General features: G+C 36.6%; 1 protein-coding gene across 3 annotated transcripts; it reads left to right on the forward strand.

Annotated features, from left to right (window-relative positions):
- Positions 1 to 27,872, forward strand: LOC136775888 (transcription activator GAGA-like). Of its 3 annotated transcripts, XR_010823004.1 has the most exons (10): positions 1 to 320; positions 947 to 1,141; positions 1,286 to 1,540; positions 1,647 to 1,782; positions 1,852 to 1,920; positions 15,974 to 16,173; positions 18,215 to 18,434; positions 20,802 to 20,916; positions 21,132 to 21,743; positions 21,810 to 27,872. XR_010823004.1 is itself a non-coding variant. In XM_066731065.1 (9 exons), the coding sequence occupies exons 1-9, from the start codon at positions 132 to 134 to the stop codon at positions 21,190 to 21,192; spliced, it is 1,440 nt and encodes a 479-aa protein (XP_066587162.1). In that variant the 5' UTR covers positions 1 to 131; the 3' UTR covers positions 21,193 to 27,872. The 3 variants fall into 3 exon arrangements, 2 of the variants coding, with proteins under 2 accessions (XP_066587162.1, XP_066587163.1); XM_066731065.1 differs by having other exon boundaries at positions 21,132 to 27,872; XM_066731066.1 differs by lacking the exons at positions 15,974 to 16,173; positions 18,215 to 18,434; positions 20,802 to 20,916; positions 21,132 to 21,743; positions 21,810 to 27,872 and adding an exon at positions 3,145 to 10,161.
- Positions 27,873 to 27,914: the final 42 nt, after the last annotated feature.

The raw sequence follows: 27,914 nt of genomic DNA on the forward strand, positions 1-27,914 counted from the left end.
AGTCATCGATTCACTTTTTACATTTTACATTTTTACAGTAATGAGAGAGAGTTAAGTTTAGGTAGCCGTACGGTAATCTAAGTTTCCCCATGTGTGATCATAGGTGTTATTGAGGGAGTCGAGTGAAGAGAATGACGGATAGCCAGCAGCAGTTTTGCTTGCGGTGGAACAATTTTCAGGCGAACATCACAAGCCAGTTCGAGGCCCTGCGAGATGACGAAGACTTTGTCGACGTTACGTTTGCTTGCGATGGCAAGCGATTACAGGCACATAAGGTCGTCCTTTCCGCTTGCAGCCCTTATTTCAAGGAGTTGTTCAAGGTTAGAAACTTTCCTTGCCGCTCCCTCCCCACCTTACGTCCCTCCACCTTACCCTACCCCTCCTACGTCCCTTCTCCTTGTACTCCCTCTCCCCTTCCCTTCTCGCCCACCTCATCGAACACCCACCAGACACCCCCTCTCCGCACCCTGCCATGCTCCTCTTTACCCCCCTTTTCACCTGCACCCAATACATGCATCCATCAATGATGAATTATTCTCATTCCCCATACTTGTCATTGATTTTTTTCTCCCACCCAACCCCCTTGAAATCCATTATCTAATTACTGTCCCTTCTCCCATGGCGCATTAAGCATTTATCTCCAATACCTTTTTAATCCGTTCTGTCCCTTTTCAATTATTTGCTAATGTGTACTTCTAGTTATGATAATTGACTTTTTCATAGTTCATAGTTCTTTTCTATGACCTTAACTTAATGTTTTTGTGACAGGATGTGACCTCGTGTCTCTTCTTTACCTAAACTTATTGAGTATAAAATTAGGGATCCTTGAGCCTTAGAACAAAAATGACTAAATTATGGTGTTATGTAATTTTTGGTTGAGGAGGAAAAAGATTGGAAGAATGATTTCCTATATGACTTCAATTGTAAGTTAATTGTTTCTTCGCAGACAAATCCTTGCAAGCATCCCATAATTTTCATGAGGGATGTGGAATTTGAACATCTGCAATCTTTGCTGGAGTTTATGTACGCTGGAGAAGTAAACATCTCTCAAGCTGAGTTACCAACATTTTTGCGTACAGCTGAATCTCTTCAAATCCGTGGCCTCACTGACTCTCAAAGTAATCAGCACAACAACGAAAAGGTAGAATTTTAGATTTGAGGTGATCAGAGCTTCAGTACAATTAAGTAAATTTAAATAATTAATTATTATTCACATAGAAAATTTTATGTTTAAGAGATACTATTATGTGGATAAGCTTTTGTTATATTTGGATCTTTCTTTCAGCATTTGAAGACAAATAACATTCATGCATCGAATGGTAGTGGCCTGATCTCACCAAGCTTTGATGATGAGCGTAGTAAATCACCACCTCCCTCGAGCCCTCCACCTCTGAAAAGGCTGTGTAAATCGAGTGATTCGCCTCAAATTTCTAGTCCAGTAACTAATACGCCGCCCTGTGCTGCAAATACACCACGCTCACGCCCACTTATCGAGCCTCAAGTTCAACTTGATTGTTATAAGGATCTCGATATTGTTGAGGTAGCCAATTGAACTGTTTAACTTTCTTATAATATATATACATGTATAAGAATCTGCTAATTTAATTACTTATAGTATATTAATATAAATTCTAATTTCTTTGCAGCCAAAAATAGAATTACCTGAATATGGCAGTGACGATGATTGTTCTCCAAAGCAGGAAGTTAATACCTTACCAGGTGGATTCCTTAGTCTGGATGGTGGAATGGAAGTTGTTCCTGCCTATCCACCATCCTTTCAAGGTAAGTTCTTGATTTTTAGTAATTTGTAATGACAAATTATATATATTAATTAGTAATTTTGTCTTTTAGGAAGTGGGATAGAAGGAGGAATGCCTGGGCCATCCCATGGGAGTAATGAATTGAATCCGGAACAGCAAGGTGAGTAAGAATCTTGTTGTATTACATGGTAGTGCGAGCACCATTACAAACAGCAACAACCTAGCCATTACATCACAAAAAACTAATGTGAGAATAGAAAGAAAGAGGAAGGAATCGTGATGGTTTGAAATGGTAAGCTCGTGTGTAGCTCTGGTAGGTTTTGGTAGGCGGTAGGTGACATTTGACACTCAGAGGATTTTCTTACATTATACTATTAGGGCCAGCGGAGTGCAGTTTGCAGCAAAATCGGCTATGTTGTATGAGCGTTGCCTATGTATAACCCAAAGTGCTGACTAATAATATTTTACATCCTGCGTGTAAATATCTCGAAGAAATCCTGTTTATCCCATGGTGCTTCATAATTTTTCTCATGCTTCTCTTGTGCAATGACCTCTGTGTGTATACCATGACAATGTATATACACATCACTTGTAATGTATTTATCGCAATACATCAAAGAGATATATCAATAATCTATTCTCAAATCAGACATTAACATCTAATCAACATTAATTGATTGCTTCAAAAATTAACAATAACTGCAGACTCGTATTCATCAAATTCGATTCATACAATTTACTCTATTGATAATTGCATAACTGTGATTCAATAGATTCTAAATTGCAGCTTAAGAAGATAATCTTACCAAATTTATAGATAAAAATCAAATTCTTTCCAAATTCAGCAAATTGTCTCCAAAAAGTTTTCGGCAGCTTTCCAAATTCAAGTCAAAAGCCTCCCATTGTTTTGGTAATGGTTCATCAATCTGGCCCTAAGCAACCAATGCATCTTAACAACAACGAAAGCTTCTCCGTTCCAAAAGCTTACCAAGTCTTCGAACCCAGAAATAACTTATCCATTCACTCATAAACTTAGACTCTACAGGCAGCAATAAATAGGTAGGACCAAAGAAATTTTCCCTACAAAGAGAAAAGAATAAACGAACAAAAAATAATACAATAAAAAGGAAAACAAAGAAAAAAATAAGAAATAATAAATACATTATAGAGAGCTAGCTGGTTGTTGCTGTCCTGTGGTGGGTGGTGTGCATCTCTTTTCTCATTAAAAAATAAAAAAATTAAAGAAAAAGAACAGAAAAGAAAAAATAATTGTTTGGTGTGATAAGAGAGTGGTGCTAATGCTGTGTGTGTGTGTATGTGTGTGTGGTAACGTGCTACGTGCTGTGGGCTGCTACGGTTAGAGCAAGTTGTGTGTGTGTTGCAGCTGACCTGCCTAAACTGCACTCGCTGGACCCACGCCCCTGTCCTCTGTGCAAGCGCATGTACAGTAACTTGTCCAACCTGCGGCAGCACATACGCCTCATCCACAACCCTCAGAGTGTCACATGCCCTCTATGTAACAAGCCCTTCAAGACCAAGCTGTACCTCAAGCGTCACCTGGTCAGTTTCCACGAGCTCAGCGTCACTTACAAGCAACGCCAGGAAGAGATCTGCCAGCAGCAAAGCGTTCAAGGACATCAGGTTAACGCACAGGGACAGGCTAACGTTCAAGGACAGCCGCAGGCTGGTCAGGGGCCGCAGCTGGACAATAAGAGCCACCTGACCACGTCCGGTGGCGCCCTCTCGTCTTCGAATCTCCAAGACGGGGGGGTTCCCCCGGATCATCAGAAGGTCAGGGCCTTCCAGCCCAACGATAACGTTTACTCGGTTGACGTCGAACTTGCCGAATCCAAGCACTTTGCCACTAACATTCTGTAGTTCCACGTACATACCTACAAATCATTTATTTATTCTTAGTCCCAGTAGGTATCGTCTTTTTGTGATATTCGCGCTGCCAACCAAGCCACATAACCTCTTTCTCACACTTAAAATCTCGTCGAAGCTTGGATGCTCAGCATTTGTCTTTTTCAAGGACGTTTCGACCAGAATTTAATTGTATACAGTATTGGTAGAGTTTAACGAGCTCTCGAACCAGTCGGAATGACCGATTTGTCGAAACCTTAAGGGGATCTCGGAGACCGGGTATCGACCGATTGCCAACTGACTTGCCTCTAGGGATCAACGCGATCAAAGAAATCTACAAATTTCAATTAGACCGGACTACAAATTTCGTAATTTTATCAGGGCTAATTCAGTCTCTGGCCGGGTAAACTCTTTCGTGACTTTATCGAGGCGAACTTTGTCTTAAGGCGATCTTAAATTCAATTTTGAACTCTGTCAAAAATTTTCTTGTAATTTCATTAGAACTTACGTCGCTTTAAGGCCGTACCGTATCTTCTCTTCTACTCTTTTTCCAATTCACGAGCTTTTTTTCGCGCAAGAAAATTTATTTTAAGGCGATCTGAAAGTTACTCGGTCGGTAATTGGTTTCCCGAGGATTCCCGATCGGTCGCGGATGCCGAGGTTCGGCTCGTAAACTCTCGATTAATTTCCATTCGAACCTTAGCGATTGAAGGGATTCTAAGAATTTCGTCAAGCTTTGCAAGGTATAAAATTGCTGTTTTGCCAACAAAAGAGGCAGTCGATAATTTTATTTGAAAATAAAAGTCGTTCGAAATTCGTACATTTCGAAGAGGTGAAGACGAAATTGGTAAACGGAAAATCTCGTAAGATTAATAGTAAAGGATTTAGCACAAAACGCGTTATTGTTGTTCTAGAATTCGTGTTTTCTCGAGTAAAACGAGCTTTTGGATTTGATTGATTCCAGGCTTCGCGCAGTGACAAAGTTGAAAATAAAATTACAAAGAGGAGAAAGAGAGAGAAAGAAAGATTGAGGGTAGTGCTTGGTTGGCAGCTTGAGCTACCTATCGAGGTTGATCTTCTTATTATTTAACGAATATGTGATTCAATAGGAAACGTATCTTTCTGATCGATGAGTAGATAGAGATAACGTATTATACAAGGCTGATTCTGTATTTAATGAGCGGCTGTTGTGCGGATCAGGGCACGGGTATCGTCTTAAGAAATTCCTCGATTTTAATTAGCTAATCTTTAAGGTTTCAAAGTTTAAGTTTTAGGTCTCTATAGGCGCTTCGACAAAAGTACCCAACGTCCAAAGATCCTCGGATAAAATCTCGATCAAGTCGATCTGCGAAATTCAACGACCGATCTCCGGCTTGAAAATCACTGTCTCGTTAAACTGCTCGAAACTGATTAACTTCCTTATCACCAATCACACAAATTTGCAATTAATCTTTACGCAAATCTGGAAAAATCAATATTTACTTAACTACTGACTTCATCGACCGACGACTTGATCGAACAATGTAAAAATTTCCGCTCGAAGTAATCGCTCTGTGGAGCCTCAGGGTCTTTTGCCGGAGCGCCATCGTGTTTTTCACGCGAAGAGAAAAAAGCAGGAAACATGCCGCCATTAAGAATGTGTACATAGGTCTGGGAGACTATAGTTTAACGCGTAAAATCCCGTGCCTATTTAACATAAGAGATTGAACGCTGAAGAGGATGAGGTCGATGAGAATAAGGCGGAGCAACAGGAAAATGTAGCAGCGTAGGAAGCCGAGTTGGTTTCCGGTGCGACCGGAAGTCCTCGGGTCTTCCGGTAACGGAAGTTAAAAGATAACTTAAAAGCCGTAGGTGGAGCAGCCACCCCACCTCGTACTGATTATTCTGCAGCCGGATAAACTTGTTGTTTTTTATTTAATGCTATACAGTGTTACACAGACTACAGATATTTACAATCAATATTATATTCTTACAGAGAATTATATTTACTTTATTATTGCAGCGCAAAATACGTGCAATGTCATAGCAATCGTACATAATATATTTTTCACATGCATACATTGCAATATACAGCCAATCGACAGCTCAACAGAGTAATGATATCTATTATTAACAGTTATTGAAGAAACCGTGATCGCAACAATGCAGCAAGTTGAATTTAATATATGATAAGACTGCTGGGCTTCTTCCAATCTCTCGTCACGTTGCCACTCTCATGTAGATCTTCATTTTCAATAGTCAATTTTTAGCATTGAGCACTATGCAAATTTAATACGTTCTTCAGCTTCTAACGCTAATCCAGTTCTGTATTTAACTCTTTTCCCTTTTATCAGTTTTTATCCTTGCTTCGATTCATTCCAGCTTTTATATTTAACGCTGAATAACCAATGGAATGAATTTTGTTCTTCTTAAGTCAATTGTTTGTCACTTTAGCCAATATTGTTCAAAGTTTGTTTAGAGCTTGAGCAGCATGGCTGAGATCAGTGGAAGCCTCAGCAACATAACTCCATAGCCATAGTACCACACAGTACAACTCAGGATTTTTTATATTATATTTTACAGATGACAATAGTTCCATAAATGGCTGCGAAAGATCATGAGACGTCTGGAAGTTTGAAGTTGAGAAAGCAAGATAGGAGAATGAGTAGAGATAGCGAGCTAGAATAAAAGAATAAAGAACAAGGGCCAACTCTCAATCAAGTTTGGTTGAAATAAGTCAACCATGGGTCAAAGTGTTATAGTTCCCATTACATGAAATATATTACTCGAACAAAGCCTGGTTGAGTCAACTGTGGGTTAAAGTCGTATAATTCCCATTACAGGAACTATATTAATTTGAACTACGCTTGGTTAATTTAACCATAGGTCAAAGTGTTATAGTTCCCATTACAGGAGTTAGATTACTGAAACCAAGCCTGATTGAATTAACCACGTATTAAAATATTATAGCTCCCATTACATGAATTACATCACTCGAACCAAGTCTGGTTAAGTTAACTATAAGTTACAGCGTTATAATTTCTATTATAAAGATTATATAACTATAACCAGGCTTAGCTAACTTAATCATAAATTAAAGTGACACAGTCTCCATAGCGCAAACTATAACATTGAAAACCCAATGGTCATCTTAACTCATATTGGCCAGAAGAAAAACCTAAGGTAGACTCTGAGACTAAACTCAACTTTCCAGATGAATCAATGATGGATTCGTAGCCACCGCAGGCTCTTTACCTCACATACAATCAAATTAACAGATGCAGCTATATATTATTACAATATATATTTACATACAGTAATTTTAACAATAGAACCGGAAACCGTTGCAACGACTGCAACCAGAGAATCCATAGACAGTTTCTTCAAAGGATGTAGAAGGAGGAACAAACCAATTTTTGCGTTTTAATTTTCTATCCATTGTCCGTTAACGATCTATCGTTTGAAAAGGCGATTACAGATTATAAGCGAGCGACGCATCGAGCTTTCGTTTCACACTTCTCACCGCGTCAGGATTTTACTCTGAAACGGGCCTCTTTTTGTTGTCCGCCCGGGATTTTTGAACATTGCACTCCACGAGCTTTCAGTTGCAATATTGAACGAATGCCCAGCATAACTGACAATTAGTAATACCACAAATAAGATTAGATTATAAATGTTGCATATCATATTATAATATTGTTATACATTTGCCAAGCAGTGTTACAGTCGCCAACTCTCGTGCCTTGGGTCTGGCATCTCGCCCAGTTACATTATTTCTTTACACGTGTACCTAGCAATAACACTGTTACACGTAACACTCTGATTAGTCTGAAACGACCTGCTCAACTACGTCTGTTCAACAACTCGTTGTATCACATTCGTGTGATTGACCAGATTGTTGCAACTCATCAACGCAGAAGCACGTTACGTGTAACTTTGTTCTCGCTTGGTACAACAACTCAGGAGCCAAATTACAACGTTCGACCCAATTCTCTCGCTCCTCCATCCACATAATTATTCTTTAATCGCACAGTTATAACCAGCGATTGTAAAACTCTTCAAGGTTTTTCCTCGCGGTGTCCATTTTAATGTTGCTTTTATCAAAAATCTGTAATATCTCATTGATCAATTCTTAATTAATATTATCTCTTTGATAGACGAGTCTTTAATTAAGCCTTCGACGAGATTCTATCGACTCGAGAATTTTTTATTTTTATATTCTACAATTTGTACCACTAGATCCGTGGAATAGAATAATATGTTTTCTAGTTGCAATCGTTGAATTGTATTATTTTAACGAGATTGTGTTATTTGCACGACTGTGCTTGTATGATTTAATTGCAAAACGTCGTTATTGGATAGAATTGTGTTATTCGGGATGGAATCGGAGCGATTGAATTATTCGAGCGTACGACTGATTTAGAGACTTCTCGATCAACAATAGTGTAACCTACGATACGACGATAGAAATGCGGATAGATACTGAAACGGTGCAATAATAATCATAATAATAATAATAGTAATTAATAACAATGAACGAAACGAATGGGGAGGCCTGGCAGGGGGGAGGGCCGAAGGATACCTCACTGGTTGAAAGGGCCCTTTGTCCCAAGGGCACATTGCGACCCGAGGCACGAGATCCGTATAAACTACACGTGTACCAGAGTGATGTGTTACAGAGGTTCACATTAAATGACTAATATTGATCTAGCATCTTTTTAAACAGGCCGGACTTCGCTGGGCATTAACCGACCGGTTAAAATAGTTGATACCGCACTTTCTATGATAAAACAAAACAAAAAATAGATAATGATGAAAAAGGGAAAACAAGCAACCTTATCTCTTACATTATACGAGCAGTTGCGTCACGCGTATATTATTATATAAATAAATATAGTTCACGAATCACCGAATCACAGAATTTTCCGAAAAACTCGCATTTTCCGATCAAGTCACCTTGGTGGTCATGAGATATAAGTCGTTCAGGAAGGGACCGAATCGTGGCAGGGAAATCAGACTTCCTTTTTCTACCGGGAAACAGATTTTCCTCACTTTTTTTCTCTTACATCCACTGGTTTTCTTTTTGCACCAGTTGGAAGGTCTTTGCAAAGATTTTCCTTAATTTGATGTAATTCCTGAGGTCTCCGATGCGCTACTCCTCGTCGTGTTTTATTTTCCCGGTCGTTTTAGGAGGAGTTCTAAATTGATCCTGTTTAATTCGTACGAGTCGTAGAAAAGGAATCTTTTATCACTCTTGCTTTTCTTTTCAAGACTATTTTATTTCCAACGTCTGGAAGCTGATTCGCGAGGGATTAAATTTTCCGAGCTTTTCCAGCTGGTTTTTCCAATTTTCCACGATTTTCTCAGCCACGCTCGGTCCGGCCCCGAATGGCGTTTTGGGCCCGCCAAAGACACTGGAAAACTTTTCTTCTCGCGATTAAAGAAATAGAAAAAAGAGAATGGAAGGGGGCGGGGGGGGGGGGGAGAAGGGAGAAGGTTTAATAATTATGGAATAGGACGTATCGGTAATAGAGAGAGCGTTCAATTAGCGTAAGGAACAAGGCGCAGCTTTCTTTAGGCGAGCTTTTATTTATGCATCTTCTTGCACCAGGACTCGTCATCGCTGACGACGACAATTTATTTAAAACTTTCATCGATGAATTATCATTTTTGTCCATTACACACAAGTGATTCACCATGCACCATTAACGGTGAACACGACTTTTTTGACAAAAATAAGTTTTAAACATTTGTCTATTTCTTCAATTTGACTGAACGAAATAATCGTATCTCTGAAAAAGATTTTAAATTTTGACAAAAATAGTTTTCTGTGATAAGAAGAAAGTTTCTAAAAATTTCTCATTTTTTCTTATTTTTATCGTAAACGTTGTTTTAACTCTAAGGTACTTTGTTTTTGTTAATTTATTGAATTTTGAAGAATCGACTCCTGGACAAATTTCATTGGTTATGGTGAATCAGTTTGTTGGAAGGAGAATGACTAGTGATTGCATTATCATAAACACAACCACTACCATCCTAAACAATCGTCATAAGCTATCATCGTCGTCTCATAATAATAATTATAATAATAACAATAATAATATTAATATTAATAATAATCATATGCATAATAATAATAATAATAATAATAATCACCAGCATGATGAAATACCGTACACGAAGTAATGGTCGAGAGAGGGGAGAGGGGAGGGGGTAGAGCGAAGGCTCTCAACCTCCCCCACCGAGATGTAAATAAACTCGGTTGATTTTCATGATTTATTTGAACGAGGGTGGAAAAGCAGGAGATACGAGAAAACAGGGAGAGAAAATCTCCAGTATCCGTTAGTGCATTTAATTATGTCTCTTTAATGAATATCGATATATTTATACGATAGGAGTAAGCGTAAAATTATACCTTGACGGAATATACAAGGTGGACGACGATTTCTCGATCGGACAGTTTGGACAGTGGTGCTCTATTCCGCGCGCGAATTATTTCGGATAAATAAAGTAGTGAGGGGGGGGGGGGGGAAGGGGAGAGCGTTGAGGACTGAAAACTTTGAGGAAAACCGAATAACGGTAAATTGGAAAAGTTTTCACGGATTCGATTAATCTCCCGTTTATTCCATTTGTGTCACTCGAAATCTTCAGTGAAATTTCGTTCGGTTCTCAAATCGACTTGGCCCTCAATTTTTCACGAGCGCAGGAATCTTTAAACTTCGAATCGGTCGGAAAAACGTTGGGAAAAGTGGAGGAAAAAAGGAAAATGCGATCTAGTCAATTTTCGTCGGGGGGAAACTGAGAAAGGCCGGTACTTAATGTAATGACGTAAAAAAGGGGGGGGGAGGGTAGGTAGAGGTGGGAAAAGCACCAAGGGAAAATCAAGAAAATTCGAGTAAAATTTTCATCCTAGAGTACAAACTGTTCAAACGAGCGACCGTCAATTTTCCAACGGCAATACACATTAATTTCCCCAACCCCTCCCTCTAATTTTCCACCAATCGATCCACTCTGTAAAAAGGATCGAAAACCTCACCTTTCCATCCCTCTCCTAATCCCAACTTGTATTTTTTCAAAACATAGACTTATCTCTAGCCAGTAGTATAACGTGACAAGAGTAAAATACACGTACGCGAAAATACACAAACTCACATATGTATACACGAAAAAAAAAATGGTAAACTGTATAACGAGCGCCGCGTATGATAAGCCAGAATCAATAGTGAAGAGGTGTGTAAGGGATGGAGAGAGAAAGGGACGGAGAGAATGTTTGTTGAAGAAAGAGAGAGAGGGGGGGAGATGGTTGAATGCGTGTGTGAATGGGACAATACAGAAGAGAATAAAAAAATTACTGTGTAAATAGGCTATGAAATCCTTTGAAACTTTTGGGAATTCTCGTGAAACGGGCGATTATTTATGGCAGGAGTGGGAGAAAAAAATAAATTTAATAAGAATGCGAGGCAGCTCGCTTTTTTGCGACTGAAGAAGCTTCATGAATTCGATATGACTTTTTCTGTATGTGTAATAGCGCGTGATGACGTCTGTGAGAGCCGGGAAAGAAAGGGAATGAATGAGAAAAGGGGAGATCAGATGCGAGTAAATATCAGAACCCTGTATACGCGGCTGGAATTCTGAGCAGATAATTGCATTTCGTGGAAAAGGAGGTTCCTCGTATTTTTCAACAAGTCTATCGAGTTTTCGATGTAAAGGCGCGCGATTATTCTACGAAAAGAATCGTAACGACCAGTTTCTCGTCGGATTAGACGCGCGGAGATTGTTTACGTTTTTTCTTTCCACGATAGAACGAGCCTGCTTCGCGGAACTTTGAGCTCCCCCCTTTCCTTCGTGTTTTCCGAACTGCAATGAAAACAAACAATTATCTGCGCAGAATGAGCTTCGCATCAAAATAAGTTGTGAGCAAATGTCACGAAAAAAAAAACAATATAAACATACAAAAAAAAACAATGGAGAACCCAAGCTGTAAACGCAATATAGATTAATTTAAGTGCAATGTAAACAAAGACACGTGTCCCTTTGCGAGAGAGCCTCGTGTTTTTCTTTTTTAATCCGTATGTTTTTTTGTTTGTTTACTTTTCTTTCCAAGCGTTTTCTGAAGGTTTTCCAGCAACACGCAAGACCAAGCACGATCAAGATTTGATACTTTGCGCGACACGCCTTTCAAATTTCATTGAATGGTCAATGTTCGATCGGTGTTAACGAAGAGTGATGATGTGTTATTTTGATCTTCGACTCGAAGTAATAATGCAAACGGCCAACGTGTCCCGAGTAACTTTGGTCGCCAGATTGACGATGATACAACGCTATAATCAGTATTCATAAGTTTCTAGGATGGTGCGAATTTAATTTTAATTGGAACTTGTAATTGGCGAATCGAAACCATTGATTTGTGATATTCTTGTAAAAGAGAATGACTGCGTTCGTTTAGATTAGTTTTAAGTGAATGCTTGGACGAAACTTGTTTTATTATTATTATTTCCGTCCGTATTTGGCTTTCCTCTCTCTTAACTTAACCATCTGCGTTTATTCTTAATAGTTAAACTATAAACGAACCGTGTGCGATAATTGAATTGGGATAGTTGGAGCACTTCCAAGAATGAAATCACCAATTCGATTAACGCGCAATTTACAGGATAATTTAGCTTTTAACATTAAACATTAATTTTTAAGTATTTGCATCATCGCGTAGTATTTGTACAAAGGCGATTCGTAAAAAAATAATTTATCGCATTTCTATGCAATTTCTTTTATAAAGAGAGAGCGCAAAGGGTTAGAACTTGAGGAAAAAAATGAAAAGACATGTCGCATAAAGTGGATGACAGACCGAGCGACGTATAAACGTATGCGTAGTTCCAGACACGTGTAAACGGAGTATAAGCAGATTAATTTCACACTGCTTACGGTTTTGTTTTCGTATGTCTTGAATTACGTTCATGTTTATGTTCAAACGTCGCTTTGTTTACCATCACCATGTAAGTCAGGAAAAAAAAGACAAACGTGTGTAAATAAGTGCGTTTGAATAACAATGGAAACCAAGTTTTTGTTTACGTGTTTTTCAATGTCGATTTTTGTTTTCGATTCGTATTAGCTGGAAAATTTTTGTTTACCAACGAAACTCGTCGTAATTGACCTGGATAATTTCCGAGTAAACAAAACGCATGGCAATGGACGATAAGATGTCAGAGGGTCTAATAATTAAATTATTTATGGATTTTTGCTTCGAATAATGTCAAAGTAATTAGTGGAATTATTAATCATTTCCCAGCCCGGTGATTGGACGATTGGCCTGCTGTATAATCAACATTTATGATAATTCAGCGTTTAAGCGATTGATCACTTCGCGCCGTTGTTAATTACACAATTAAGCAGCAGGTTGTAATTACAAGACTGATTAACTAGAGCCAATTTCTCGTTTCGTTTAAGTTTAAATTTTCCTCTCTTCTTCTTCTTCTGATTCTCATTTCTGAATGCACACGTGGGAGAAACTTGAAGACAAAAAAAGTTACGGGAAAGAATCGTCAGTTTTGCCATTTTATACGTTGCTTTTCGGTTGAGCGAGCGTAAATTTACTCGGAAATTTTTCACGGTTCTGAAACTTCTCGACCGGACTTTTGATCAAGACAAAAACCGTAGCGAGGCAGTAGTTCCTATTTTATTATGGTTTTATATCGAAAACTTATTATTAAGGCAACAAACATTATATTTAACGAAACTCAAGCAATTCCGTTTGGCTTTGTAAAAATTTTCATGTCAACTTAAAGTCTCAGTCGAGCTTAATGGTCGTGATTGGTGTTTTATCAAAGTCACCGATGAGAATTGTGAGCGATTCAAAAGGTTACATCGAGAGAAACAAATTTTCTGCTAGAAATCTTTGCAATAATGCGAACGGACATTGAGAGTACTTCTGGTTATTGCAAGGAATGAATGAAAATATTGCGAGTAATAACTTAATTTTTTTATATTAAAAAAGGAGGAGAGAAAAATGATGAAATCTTGCAATTGAGCAAAAGAGAATGATATCGATAGTACGGTATTGTTTGACCTAATTGCAGTGACGGAATCATTGGTCGATTTTTATAGAATACCAGTCACGCGTGTATCTTATAAAGGCAATTTGTCAAAAAATACATTTTAATAAAAACATTCATATTTGTATGCCCGTCGTGCCATTATTTATGCCATATTTATAGAAAAAATCTTTACGTTTTAACATTCCTCCGTGACGGAGAGGAAAAAGGGAAAAAAGTATACATTCATTTCATGCGAGAGGAAATTTATGGTCCGAAATCACTCCTGCGTTCGTTGTATATAAACTGATACTTAAGTAAGGTGAAATATAAATTACAAGCGAAGAATATAAGTAATTTTTTGGTCCACTTGAATAATTTTGACGAATAAAAATTGTGAGTATTGAAAATCAATTTCTGACACTTTATTTCACGTACTTGAAGCACTTTTCTTTCTTCTGTCTTGAAAAATATAAAGTTTCTCAATTTTTCTTTGTCGAATGACTGATTCGTTTTAAAAAATATTTTACCCAGACTCTCCTACATTTTCAGAATCCCTGTATCGATATTAAATGATCACAGGATCTTGTTTAAATTCAAATTTTTGATCGAGGCTTTCGTAAAGTATTTTTTGGTTAAGAATGGTGTTGATTAAGGATCACTTGGGTTTTACATGGACTCTAAACATGATAGATGCGGGCAAGGCGCCAATTGCGAGTTTATCGCGGAAAAGTAGAGTTTCGCTTAATAGAAAAAATATCGATTGTGCGATATCGAGGAATATTGCTCGGCCTCAATTTTACCTCGATCGGATTCAACTGATAAAAGTGCGATGCTTTATAAATAGATCACGATTCCTGTAAATTTATCTGCTCCTTCGATGGCGTATCTTGTCTAAATAGGAATCTTAACATCTGCTCTTCCCCACAATCAACAACCTCGTGTAATACCAACATCTCCTTTATTTTTTATGTTTGACTGATACATTTAACATTCACTCGATTCATTTAACCCCACAAAAAACAACAAAAATCTATTCCTTAGTCGACTCCAATCCAAAAGTTCCTTTTCCATTTTTCGATAAGTCGCTTAGTTTTCAAACGAGAGCGGACTTAAAATCGACCAATGGTGTTCGATCTCGCAAAAGTATCGCCACCTTATTGGTCAACTTTAACTCTCTCTAGCTCTGTAACCAAACTTCCAATCGAAAAGTGGTAAAGGAACTTTTCGCTTTAAATTGTCCTAAAAATCTAAATATCTAATGAAACATTAGCTTTATTAATGCAAAAAGGTTTTTATAAATAATAAATAATTTTTCAACCAAGACATAAACCAGCAGACTGTTATGTTAATGCAAGAGATAACCAGTAAGGTAGATGTACGGTGAAATTTTGATTGGCGGAAAGGTCGGAAGCTTTTGCAAAGCACTCCGAGAGTGGTTCCTGCTCTATCAACGAATTTACGAGCTGGAAACTATCGCACTCCAGCGTCGTAAGGGGAAACCTAAAACGAGAATCGTCGAGATTCGCGTCTGGCAGATCCATAAAACTAACGCTTGTTTCGCGAAGCTCCATGATACCACATCCTTGGTATTTTCAACAAAATTATAATTGCTTTTTACCGTTAACGGAAGTATAATATCGGCCGTTCGATGAACATGGGAGAGTGATGGCAATGGGGGTAGGGGGGGGGGGGGAGCTAGCGAAGCGGAAATTCGACCTTTTCTCTTCTTTGATTAAATCGTAAATAGAAGACGAGAGAGCTTCTGTAATTAATTTGGAATTAATTACACGCCGGATGTTCGCCGATTTTTTCACGAAGAATTCAATTGATTCTGCTTTGATCTCTCAGCCACCGAGGTCTCTCGTTAAAGAAAATGGGGGATGGGCAAAATCCAGAGTCATTTAACCGTTGAAATTAGTAAGCTCGCGGTAGAAGTTGAGAGGAATCACTGCTGCTCTTCACAACTAAATTTAGTAGTTGCAAACTAACCATATTTTATCCAGCACACTTTGCTCCCTCTCTACATCTTTTTTATTATTAACACGAGAGAAAGAGTAATTTTTGTAAAACACGGGGAGCAAGTTTGAAAATGATTTTCTCGTCTACTCTGGGAGGAGCCCTCTTACTGAAAAGTGGGAATAAGTTTTTACAGCTGAAGTGGCGAAGGACTGTGTAGGATTAGGAGATTTAAACGTGCTGACTAAGGGGTTGAACAGTGAAGAGATTTTATTTGGATGGTGAGGGGGGAGGGAGGAGAAAATTTAAGAGACGCGAGAAAGCTTGGATGAGCATTTATGAGTAGGTGGCAGAGCGTGGTATTTAGTTGAGAAAAACTTGTTTCAGCTAGGAGAGTGCGTCGTGGCAGGCCGCGACTGGGTAGCAGCCGCGGGGGTGGGAAGCAACAGCAACATTTGTCCTCATCCTCCTCGTCGTTACACGGAAACTCACCCTCCAGGACGGATTGGCTTCCTCTCGATATGCGGACCACCCCACCAGCCATGCCTGCTTTCCGTGGATTCGATGAACCCTCGTCCGATGGGGTTGTAAGTCTCCCTTCATTTTCTCTCTTTTACTTTTTTTCTCTCTACTTTTTTCTTCTATTTTATTCTCACTGTTAATCTTCTCTCGCGTTTTTTCAACGCTGTATTTACTTAATTTTTTCAATCACGATTCTGGTTTTATTCAAATCCTATAATTACTATTGTAATCAGTAATTTATTTTCATTGGTATTAAATTTCTTTCTTTTCTTTCTTGAATTTATTTTTCAGTATTATTTTTCTCGCCACACACATAGTTTCAATTTTATTGGGTTTAATTAAATTTTCAATTTCGATTCTAATTTTTTTTAAATGCTATAATTACTATTGTAATCACTGGTTTACTATCATTGCTATTCAATTGATTACTTTTTATTTTTTATCTTATTTTATTTTATTTTCTAGTACATTGCATTTCTCTCCGTTATCATAATTACTTCATTTACTTAATTTTATTAATTACTATTGTAATTTTGTTCTATTATCGTAATTACTAACATGCTCGCTAGTTTATTATCATTATTATTAAATTTATTAGCATCGTTGCCCTTTCTGCAACATTGCCCCTCATACCAATTTTTATCATTTTATGATTTCTGCAGATTTTATTCGACCTTTGTGAACTATTTGTATATTATTCAAATTCCTTCTCCTTAAAATTTCCCCTAGTCTCGATTACCTACCTTCCAGCCAATTTAACTTGATCGATGTCCAAGCGTGTTTAATCAGAACAATACCTATGATAGGAGAGATCAGTTAATTTATACAAGACATTATTTATCTTATTAAAAAACAGACCGAAACAATTCGCACGAGAGCGTCAAAACACTTCCATTATTCCGCCTCCCTTTTCATCCTCACCGGAATTTCCAATTCGCAGGGATAATCCCGGACGTCACGAAAAATATTTTAATTTCAATTTTGACGTGAAATTCGCCTGAAGCACCAAAATTAATCCGACGATACGCGCGTTTTTGTTTGCTGAATAAACATACATACAGAGTGTCAGATTTATTTATACACAACCTATATATTCATATGGAGTGAACAATTTTAAAAATAAAATTCGTTTATAATTTTTTCATCCAGAGCTTAATTAAAAAGTTATCGAGAAATAAAAATTCTTTACTCCAAAATTTCCTATTGGTCATTACGGAAAAGGTCTCATAAGAGAAGTTCGTCGGATCGTTACTACCAATAAGAAGTCTCGATTTAAATAAACTTTAATTCGTTATAACTTTTTAATTAATGGCTAAATAAAAAAAATTTATATTACAATTTAATTTTAAAATAATTCACTCTATTAGAATTTACCAGTTTTGCACGAATGAACGGGACACCCTGTATACATACAGGTTGTTTCTATCCTATCGAAACTCAATTTTTTCAACAAAGCGTTCGATCCGCAAAATTTTTATAAAATTTCGTGTGGTATGGCTCGTATCAATTTTCTTAATAATTTTATAATGCCCGACAGAATTTTACGTTTTCTCCACAAATTGTTTTTTTTTCTCCTAAAGTTTAATCGTATCTTTGAATAACGCTCCTGAAAGGATAATGGCTATTTGATGAAAAAGGATGCAGGATTTGTTTTCAGTGATACGTTTGTGTCAAAAATAATTTGATCCCTCAAGCTACAATATTGATTTCGTGCCACGGCTCATCCACGCGTTCCCTAGTGCCAGAGCGAATCGTGGACCGTAAAACAAAACGTACCTGTTACCTCTGTGAAAACGATAGTATCGATTAAATTTCGGTATTATAAGCACACTGCTCGTGGACGTCTTATTTATGAGCTTTTCGTTACATTAAAGTCAATTAAACCCTCCCCACTCCTTTACTCATTCGTCACAAATTTATTCCAAATTCCATTCGACTCGCAACTAATTTTACAAAATTTCAAATTTATCTCCCGCACGATATACCAGCTTTATTTTTTATATCATTAATATTTTGAAATCCCTACTCCTTAATTTTTACAATATCATTTTTTATAAAAAATATTTTGAAAACTAAATTATGAATTTTTATATTTTTTATAATTAGGTCCATCTGGGCGAGGGTATCGCTATATGCGAAGAGCAACTTAGGGCAGTTAAATGGAGCGACTACCGGAAGCTTACGAGGGGATTGGCAGCGATTCTATTCAGTCCGACAGAATTGGCAACGTGTTCCGTAACGGGGCAGCGTTGGAGTCGAGCTGGAACTGCCACGGAACGACCCGTTAAACCTGCACTGGACAAGGCCAAGGTCCAGGCTATCATATGTAAGCCAAATGCTCGATATTTATTAACCTTTCTCTGTCCAAAACAATGCAACATTTCACCCAAAAATTTTATGATGAAAATTCGAGGCTTCGATTGCAACGTCGTATTCATTAGAAATATTTATTTTTTTGTTTATATTTATTATGTAAATTAAAGTTATTTCTATTCTTTCAAAAAAGTGCATTTAACATATTGTTATTCTCAACTTGGGTAGAATAGGTATTCTAAAAAGTTTTTAAAAATAATTGATGAATTAATTTCACTAGGGTAATTAATAAAATTAAATCGATAAATTTTCAGGAATTTATTTATAAACAAGTGTGAGCACAGTAATTTGCAGATTCTTATATATGTATTTGCGGCAACTAAAATCCTCTCAAGGGGAAATATGTGTGCAATTTTTTCGCTTCGTCGGGCATATATAGAAATAAAAAACAAAAATTATATAAACAAACATAAAATATACAATTACATTGTTTCGCTATATCCCATTTTGCCCCGAAACTCTTTCTTCTTAATTGACGTCCAAATCAATAAATTTTATTAACACGTTAAATGGGAATATAAAATTTATCATAAAAAAAATACAGTTTTTAAAAATAAATTGTTATGAAATAATCAATAATAATTCCAACAATTAAAAAGAAGTGAATGTTATACAAAACCCAACGTATGTACACTAGGGTGGTCGTTAACAAAAAATTTTTTGACGGATCCTTAAAAAACACTAGTATTTGATGAGAAACTACAGTGGTTGAAACCTGTGGCCTGACAAATGATGGAAACACGTGCCTCATTGCGATCAAATATAATTTTCGAAGAATTTTACAGTTTTCCGCTGATAACTCATTAAATATTCGATTCTATGAAAAGAAGCATATAAACTTTTCTCTGCAGAATTAAATTCTACATAATAAAGGTTCTATACATTTTTCTTCTAGAATGCATACTAATCGAAATATTGCTGAAAAATCGATCCTCTTTTTCGTTTATACACATTATATTGACATATGCTCATATGAGTAGTTATTCTTATTTCGCTGTAGATACACATTTTATTTCTCTTAATTTAATAAAATATGTTAATTGTACGGTAAACTAAAAATAATTATTCATATAAACATATCAATATAATGTGTATAAACGAACAAGAGGATCGATTTTTCAGAAATATCTCGATTAGTATGCATTCTAGAAGAAAAATGTATAGAACCTTTATTATGTAGAATTTAATTCTGCAGAGAAAAGGTTATATGCATCTTTTCATAGAATCGAATATTTAATGAGTTATCAGCGAAAAACTGTAAAATTCTTCGAAAATTATATTTGATCGCAATGAGGCACGTGTTTCTATCATTTGTGTCAGGCCACAGGTTTCAACCACTGTAGTTTCTCATCAAATACTAGTGGTTTTTGGGGATCCGTCAAAAAATTTTTTTTTAACGACCACCCTAATGTACACACATAAATTTCCAGCATCAGTGCAAGACAGTGAAACTAATACATACAAAACATCGAAGACTTTCAACAACAAAGTTTATGTGACATACAATAGATTCGTGTTATGTTAATTGTAAAATATTCTCGTTACCTCCATTTACCTCTCCCCCCCCCCCATCCAAGGATCCATTAAATCCTCAGTAAACTTTATAATGTCCTGAAAATTTTGGAAAATTGGATTAAGTGAGTTTTGTAACTCGGTGGCTCAATTGTCCCATGGATAATAGTTAAATTGCAGCATTACTCTACCATTTCATCTCTTTTGGTGAAATTCATTCCTCTCGAACCTCTGGCAAAATAAATTATTTGCCTCGTTGAGATTTTTCTCCACGATTCCTTCCAATTTCTTATCGTCCAATTCTCCCAGGCTTAGACTCTTCCACTTTCTCTTTCTGTCTTCTAACTCAACCCTCCTTTTCACCTACATACACACACACACACACACACACATATATATATATATATATATATATATATATAAATCTCCCTCCTTTCCATTTTACCACCCACAGATAAGTATATCCAAGATACAAAGTCTCGTGTCGCCTGTTGCTGGGTGAGCTTCTCCAATTTTCCCTCCCAAAGGCTTTCCTGTCACCTTTTAAAAAACTCTCTCGTCGGACCCACTCACCTGTCCACGTGGCACAAAATGGGGTACGAGCTCCTCGGAGTATTCGAAATCGTCGTGACAGCTAGGACATTTACACTGAAATCGATTTCCAGTTATATCCATGCATTGCAAACTCTCCTTGTCCTTTCCATTCATCCCTGGAGGTAAAAATCATAAATATATAACAATAATAATAATAATCAAGAGAAGAAAATAAATATTAATGAACAAGTGGACGTTTTTCAAAATGTTTCAGCTTACGTGACCTCGAGATTTCCCTCTGTGGACGTTAGCAGTGTTAAACAGGTACTGGCTTACAAGTGTAAAGAGAACTCTACTGCACTCAAGATGAAGTCTATACGATACATTTGGTGAGTTGGAAATGCTGTAATTTTAGAACAGATTAATAGAACGATACGTTGATTTTAAAAAATACCTAATAAGACTGTACTCTTTAAAATATTTTTCTGAGATTAAATTAAAACACGTGGATCACTTTTCAATTCACGAATTAACTTTACAATTACTTCTCGTGGCATGTAATTTAAAGGCTGATAAAAAAGAGTTTATGACATTATGGTTGCAGTGAGAGACAGGACACTGAGAATGCTGCAGGATCACCCAGGACGGAGACAGAGGAGAAGTGAGAGGAGGGGGTGGGTGCGCGCAGGGTGCAGCCCACCCTCCTGTTTCGCCGCTTCCTCCCGCACCCTCCAACGTGTCCACGGAGCCTACAGCCGCGGACAAATCGACACAACTTCAACTCCATCCGTCACGTGGGGGGCCTGCTCAACCTTCTTCGCACATCCTCCTTCAGACGTACCATCAGGGCTACTCTGGCCACTAAATATCCATCTGCCAACTCGATTCGTTAATTCTAAAACTTGCACTTTCTTCTCCCTCTCTGAGTCCTCTGATTCTTTTTCTGTTTACTTCTCTTCCATACTACCTCATTTTCTTCTTTTTTTTTTCTTTGTATTTACCTTCTACCTCAAACCTTTACTTTTTATTTTCCAACTCCCCCCTCAGGTTCTCACTACTCTCAATTTTCTCCTCTCCTCTCCCTATGCTCCCCCCACATTTCTTCTTCTTATCTTCTTCCTTTGTTTATAGTGGAATTTGTCAGAATCTACACTTTTTGTGGATAGAAATTCAGTTCCACTAGTTAAATGAAGAACTTGGAGGTTTAGTTGGAAATGTAAATTTGAAGTTTCTTGATTCTTGGAGAGAGATATCTTTGTTGATTTAATTCTGTGTTTTTTAGCATCGTCACGGGTTTTCATCTTTGCAATTTAAACACTCTGTTCTTGGATTTTAATCTCCTGACTAAGCCTCGAATTCTGATAGTGAGATGAAGAAGATGTAAAGAGGAAAGGGGAGGGACAGAAAGAGCTGGTTGCTGAAGCAAAAGGGTATAATACCGAAGGTAGTATTTGGTACTTTCTGGGGCAACTTAGCTATTCTCTGAGTCCAATCGAAGGTAAGAAAGCAGAAAGAGTTCTTTTCGGTAGCTTCCATCGTATCTTTTAGGACAGCTTGAAAAAGGAACCGAACGTAAAAGTAATGAGCTGGCCCCAGAACCGTTCCGAGTTATAACAGGAGGGAAAGAGTATAGGAAGGGACGAAAAACTCTAGGAGCCCACCAAGCAAAATCACCAAGATCTCTCGTGATTTATTCTAGTGGGGCTTTCAGTGCCATTGAATCGAAATTTTTTCTCTGTTTCTACCAGTGGAGAAATTTACATTGTAATGGTAGACGAGATATCGAATTTTGAATGGCAGTGAGAAAGACAGTGAAAATGGAGAAAGGGAGAGAGAGAGAGTGGGAATGAGAGAGTAGGAAATAGAAGAGTTAGGGCAATATCGTGTTGTCATTTGTCAATTAAGAATATTTGTTCATTTTACTGTTTTCAGTAGAAAGTATACGACGTCGTTCGAGGTAGAAAATATATCTTACTGTTGAAGCTGTTTTATTTTTAATAACATTAGAAAAGATCGTTTTTATCGCTTGTTTATTATGGAAATAATATATATATATATATACATGTATAGAACTGTGCTTCAGTTAACTTCAAAAATTTGACGTGATTATTTATAAATATTTTATTAAACCAAGGATTTCTAAAGATTTTATTTCAAAAGTTTTTATTGGACATGACTTGGCATTAACCAAAAAAAAGAAGGAAATTCTATTCGATTAAGTGATAAACGCGACATGTGGAATTGTTATTCAATCACGATTAGTCAGGATAATAATATGGATAAGCAAAGAAGCAATAAAAACAAAGAGAGCAGAACTTTGTAGGAAGTTTAAGCAAGCGTCGTTAATGAAATCGATCGATGACCAATGTGATAAGGGAATGACGAACAACGTGATAAAACTGATAAGCTTCCATGTTGACGAGGGGAACAGGGGACGAGAGAAAAGTCGATAAATTTATAGATTTTTCTGCCCATTGGAGATAATTTCATGTCCCTTTGGCCAATAATTGAGATTGGCCAAGAGTGGGTCAAGTTCCATCGAGAAACTTTTAAAAGCCAAACGACTTATAGTCAACTTTCCGAAGAGTAAGGTTATGTGCGCGGCTCGCGGTGAACTGCAGTGACAGGTCGCCAGCGGTGCTGAACTTTTCGAACAGATTTTGGCGGGAACAAGAGTTACCATTTTCTCCCTGCCCGAATATCGTTAGAGTTTCGCCGAACATTCAGTTTTGGCTGTGAAATGAGAAGAGAGAAAAAAACGGAAGTAGAGAGGGGAGCTCGGAGTGAGGATGTGCAAAAGGAAAGACCGCGAAGCAATATACATATGTTATAATAGATGGTTAATAAGCAAATGAGGTTAGGAATACACAAATAAAACATGGAGTTGGAACAAATATCAGTTCGAACTCTCCGGGATACAAGGGTAGACATTCAGAGAAAAATAGAATGCCTAATATATAAATAAATCAATCTATACATAAACGTATATATATATATAAATAAATCTATATAAATAAATAATATATTATAAATAATAAAGCGCAGATATATTAACGACATAGATGAAACTTATATATATATATATTATTTGTTGGGAGAGCATATTATTATTATTATCATTATTATTATTATTATTACATTGAATTAGAAAAATTTAATATATTAAACACATATTATTATGTATTGTATGTAATATATATATATATGTACTACACATATATATGTAGAGGTAGTGTGAGACACGTATAAATATATATACATATATATATATATTATATACAATAAATTTAGAAATATTTATTTGTTGATTTGGTGACATATATAAATATAATATATACCATACAATTTTGTAAAGAAATAGGATCCTGGCCTATCAAAGAATATCCGCAATCCAATTGCAATTCTTCAGCAAATTCTTGCGATTTTTGCAAGTGGAAACTGTGCGAGTGTATGTGTGAGAGATCATTTAAAGGAAGGAAAAATAAGGAATAATGGGGTTGGAATGGTGATTTTATTTTTAACTTAAAGAATTATATTGAAATTAAACGAAGCAATTAAATGTTGATAATTTATTATTAGGGAAGCGAAAATTTTTTAACAAACTTTTATCGCGAAAACGATTTCTTTCCAAGAATATCAAATTTGGCATTGAAAAACAAATAAAAAATAATAAATAAGCAAAAACAATAAATAAGCAAAAACAATAAAGGAAATAGAAATTTTTTTGTAAACATTTTCCAGCATCAAACCTGTAAATAAAGGCATTAACACTCATGCAAGTCACGCATACACGCACACGAGTACACACAGACGAAAAGAATTTGTAAATAAACAACGGGAAAATTAGTGCAATCGGTTCTCGGTAGTTGCTCAGCGAGGATGGGATAAGGGTAGAACAACAAATTATTGGCAAGCCAAGTAATTGCACAATATATAGCAATAATTTTTTTTTTGAGGGAAATAGCAATAATTGTACTTACAACGAGGACAAATTTATAATATAATCCAGATTTTCCAGAAGAGTTCATTGGTTTTTCGTGAAAAAAAAAAACGATTATTTGTGCTTGAGAAAAAAAATACTTGTGAATGGAACAAAGGTTTCACAGAAGATGAATATAAAACGACAATTCTATACTGATCGAGTCTGCGACTAATAAAAGAAAAAAGTAAATAAATAACTCTAACCATGCACGCGATGTTTTGTTTTTCCACGAGAGGACCATTGAATTATTCGGAGAACCGTGCGAATTGAATCGAAAAGAATTCATGTCAACAATGGGAATGAATGGAACAATTTTCATCGACCAGTCTTCGATCGAGAGACAAATGTATAGTTTAAAAAAGAAAAATAAGAAAAAAAGGAGCGAAAGTGTCGAACCCCTTTAAAGCGTTCGTAGCAATATTCAGGAGTTATTATATACATTCATTTATACATAGCATAGTTCTCGCATCAATAGCCGAGATACATAAAGAAAAAACGTATATAAATAAACTATACACACTCACAGTAACGGAACACAGTAAAAATGTGTAAATACGAACCTTGTAAATAGCGTCAGGGATTATTAATTAAAGATTGCGATCGATTTACCAAGGAAATGAAAAAGCGAGTTGGGAGGGGAAGGGGGGGGATGTTTGGATGCGTACAAAAAAGCGCCTATCGTTTGTATAGCGAATAGTGACGAATTTCATAATATTGATTCTTTTCTTTGTCTGTAACGAATGGTAATGGGAGAGAGAAACAACATGGCGTCTAAACGATTACCGGATTAACTACTTTGTAAACGAGAAACTTCCGGAGAAGAAGAGACTCGTCGAGATTGCGATGATGATTATTATTGTTATTATGATTATTATTATTTGCCCAATAGCCTATGTACCGAACAAAATAATCATCCCTCTTTTCAAATGCACCCCCACCCCTGATGTAACTTAAATAGAACCAAATTGATCCAATGACAGAATTTTCTGCATTATATATACATATATATATATAATACGATATTTTCATACCAAATTTTGTGTTATCAAGATTTCTCGTGTTTCATTCATAAATTTATATCAATCGATAAATTTCACCCTTTTGTCTGGAATTTTAATCCCAAATAATCATCTCGGATCGAATGGCTTGATCCTGGATTGTTTTTTATCGAAGCTTCACAGCCTGACGATTATTTATATACCGGTTTAATCCTCTATATTCTTTTTTATACTAAAAATCATCTCGTATAAAAATATACATAAATTTTACTCATGGATCTTGATCCAGGATCTGCGTGAATTACTGTTAAAAAATTTTTTGTTTAGGATTATAGCAAACCCTCCTTTCATTTTTAGGAGTTTTTACGGAGGATTATGGAAGAAGGGGTGGGCGTATAGGGTACGTCATTGAGATTAATTTTTTCGGTGCAAAAGCTTCGGCAAGGCGAGGAAAGTTTTGTGATAGAAACGAGAAAGCGAAAGAGAAGTCACTCTAACACAAGTAACATACTCCATGCCTTATGATAAAATAGATAAAACGATAATAGAGTATGCCTAATTAAGTATAGGTAGATCTATTTAATCTATTTAATCATTAATCGTAGCGAGACAAACGTCAGGGCTTAGCAATATTCCGGGCTTCGTCGGGCACTTTCAATCAACCGAAGAACGAATGAGGAGAACCGCGCGCCACCTAGCGGGGCTTATTAAAGTTACTTGTCGAAGCTCAGATGTTTTGCTGAACACAACACCAGAAAAACAAGAATTTGATCGTAAATGAGAAAAATTTTCACTCGTAAATACACACGGAGGAAACAGTCGAATAAGATTTTTTTTATCATTTTTATCGAATCAATCGAATCGAACTGGCCACTCGCATCATTATGTTCCACGCCAATAAATTTTCACAGTGTCTTCCCCAGTTTCGTCACACCAGCAACGGTCTCACGAATTATCAGCGGATGTACTTAAATTGTTCTCATTTACGGTCCACACATTAAATTAGTGGTTTTCACACCTGTAACGTATAAATAGTTGAGACTAACTTAACCTACAAAGTTAGAAGTTTAACGTTAAGTCTAACGGCAACATTAATTAATATTAACGATAGCATTAATCTTAATTTTAATTATTACATAATTAAGTCCAGGCCGAGTCGAACGATGCTGCTGTTTACAATTTCATTTATTAGCCTTGTTAGAGCTTTTACTTGTCGCAATTGAAGTCGAAAAGAAAACCAAAACAGCAAAATCCAGATTAAGAATCTATGGAAATTGTTTATTTTTCATGGAAAGCAGAGTCTGCTTTCTCTTTGAGGATTCGATGTTTTTTTCCTCGTTAATTTTGGCGCCAAAAATGTTGTGTTGTGCAATGCAATACAGTAAAGAGAGGGAAAGGAGGAAAAAACGAGGGACAAAAAAAAAATATACGCCGGTTGACGAGAAAATTCCACGCGACGGCAACAATAATTTTTTCTTCGCATAATTGTGATAAACAATTGCTTAAGTTTTAGTCACCCAAAGATAATGCAAATCTTAAAGTTACCGTATTACAAAGTAAAAGAGTACGATAATTTGCTTTCGCTTTGTAAAAGATTTCAAGTAGTAGTCTTCGTTAGCTGAACGATACATAATATTTATTTAGTTACGATAAATGTAATATAGCGAGCTAGGCAATCTGGAAGTGGGTGTTCATTCGTGTGTAGGTTATGCAATAAAAAAAAACACCGAGAAAAACTGATCGAATTGCGTCTCATAAATAATATTCATAAAAATGTTCTGCTTTCTGGAAGCCTACACTCGCTTTTGAACGACTTCATCGTAAAAGTGAAAGTGAGGTTATGTACTTCCAGTTTACGTCACAGAAAGATTGAAAAGAACAACGAAACACTAAATTACCGTAATTTCATCAATTTTCTCTCAGTGGCAAACAGAATAGTAGAATTATTGTATTAAGGCTGTTATGGCTCTTCAGGATCCCGCGTAAACCGCGTCACGTGACTAGAATTTACTGGGAGTGGGGAGAACCGTTGAACATTTTTGAGTTTTATAGTCTCACGTGACACATGCGTGGATTTTTTTTAGTGCAGTAAAAAATACCGTGAAGGATCGGCTCGGGTTTGGTTAAACGAGCGAATCGATCGTAACAAAAAAATGGCGATCGTCGAGAAGTAAACAATGAGTTGTACTCGATTAGTCGAGCTCGAGCCACCGCGGTTGTGATAACCACTGGTAGTGGCTAATTTAATACGCATATTTGCGCAATAGCGCGAATGTTTTATCCTTTAGCGCGGCTTTATATCCTGATTTGTTGTGTCATTTCGAATTTCTGTGTTATTTTTAATAAATTTATGGATTATTTTGTTTTTCCGTCTACCTTCATTTCTTTCACTATTCCTTTTCAATTC

The sequence above is a fragment of the Prorops nasuta genome, unplaced genomic scaffold, assembly GCF_024137725.1.
Source record: "Prorops nasuta isolate Cenicafe-Biocafe unplaced genomic scaffold, Cenicafe_Pnas_1.2 PNAS00008, whole genome shotgun sequence".
NCBI classification, from domain to species: Eukaryota; Metazoa; Arthropoda; class Insecta; order Hymenoptera; family Bethylidae; genus Prorops; species Prorops nasuta.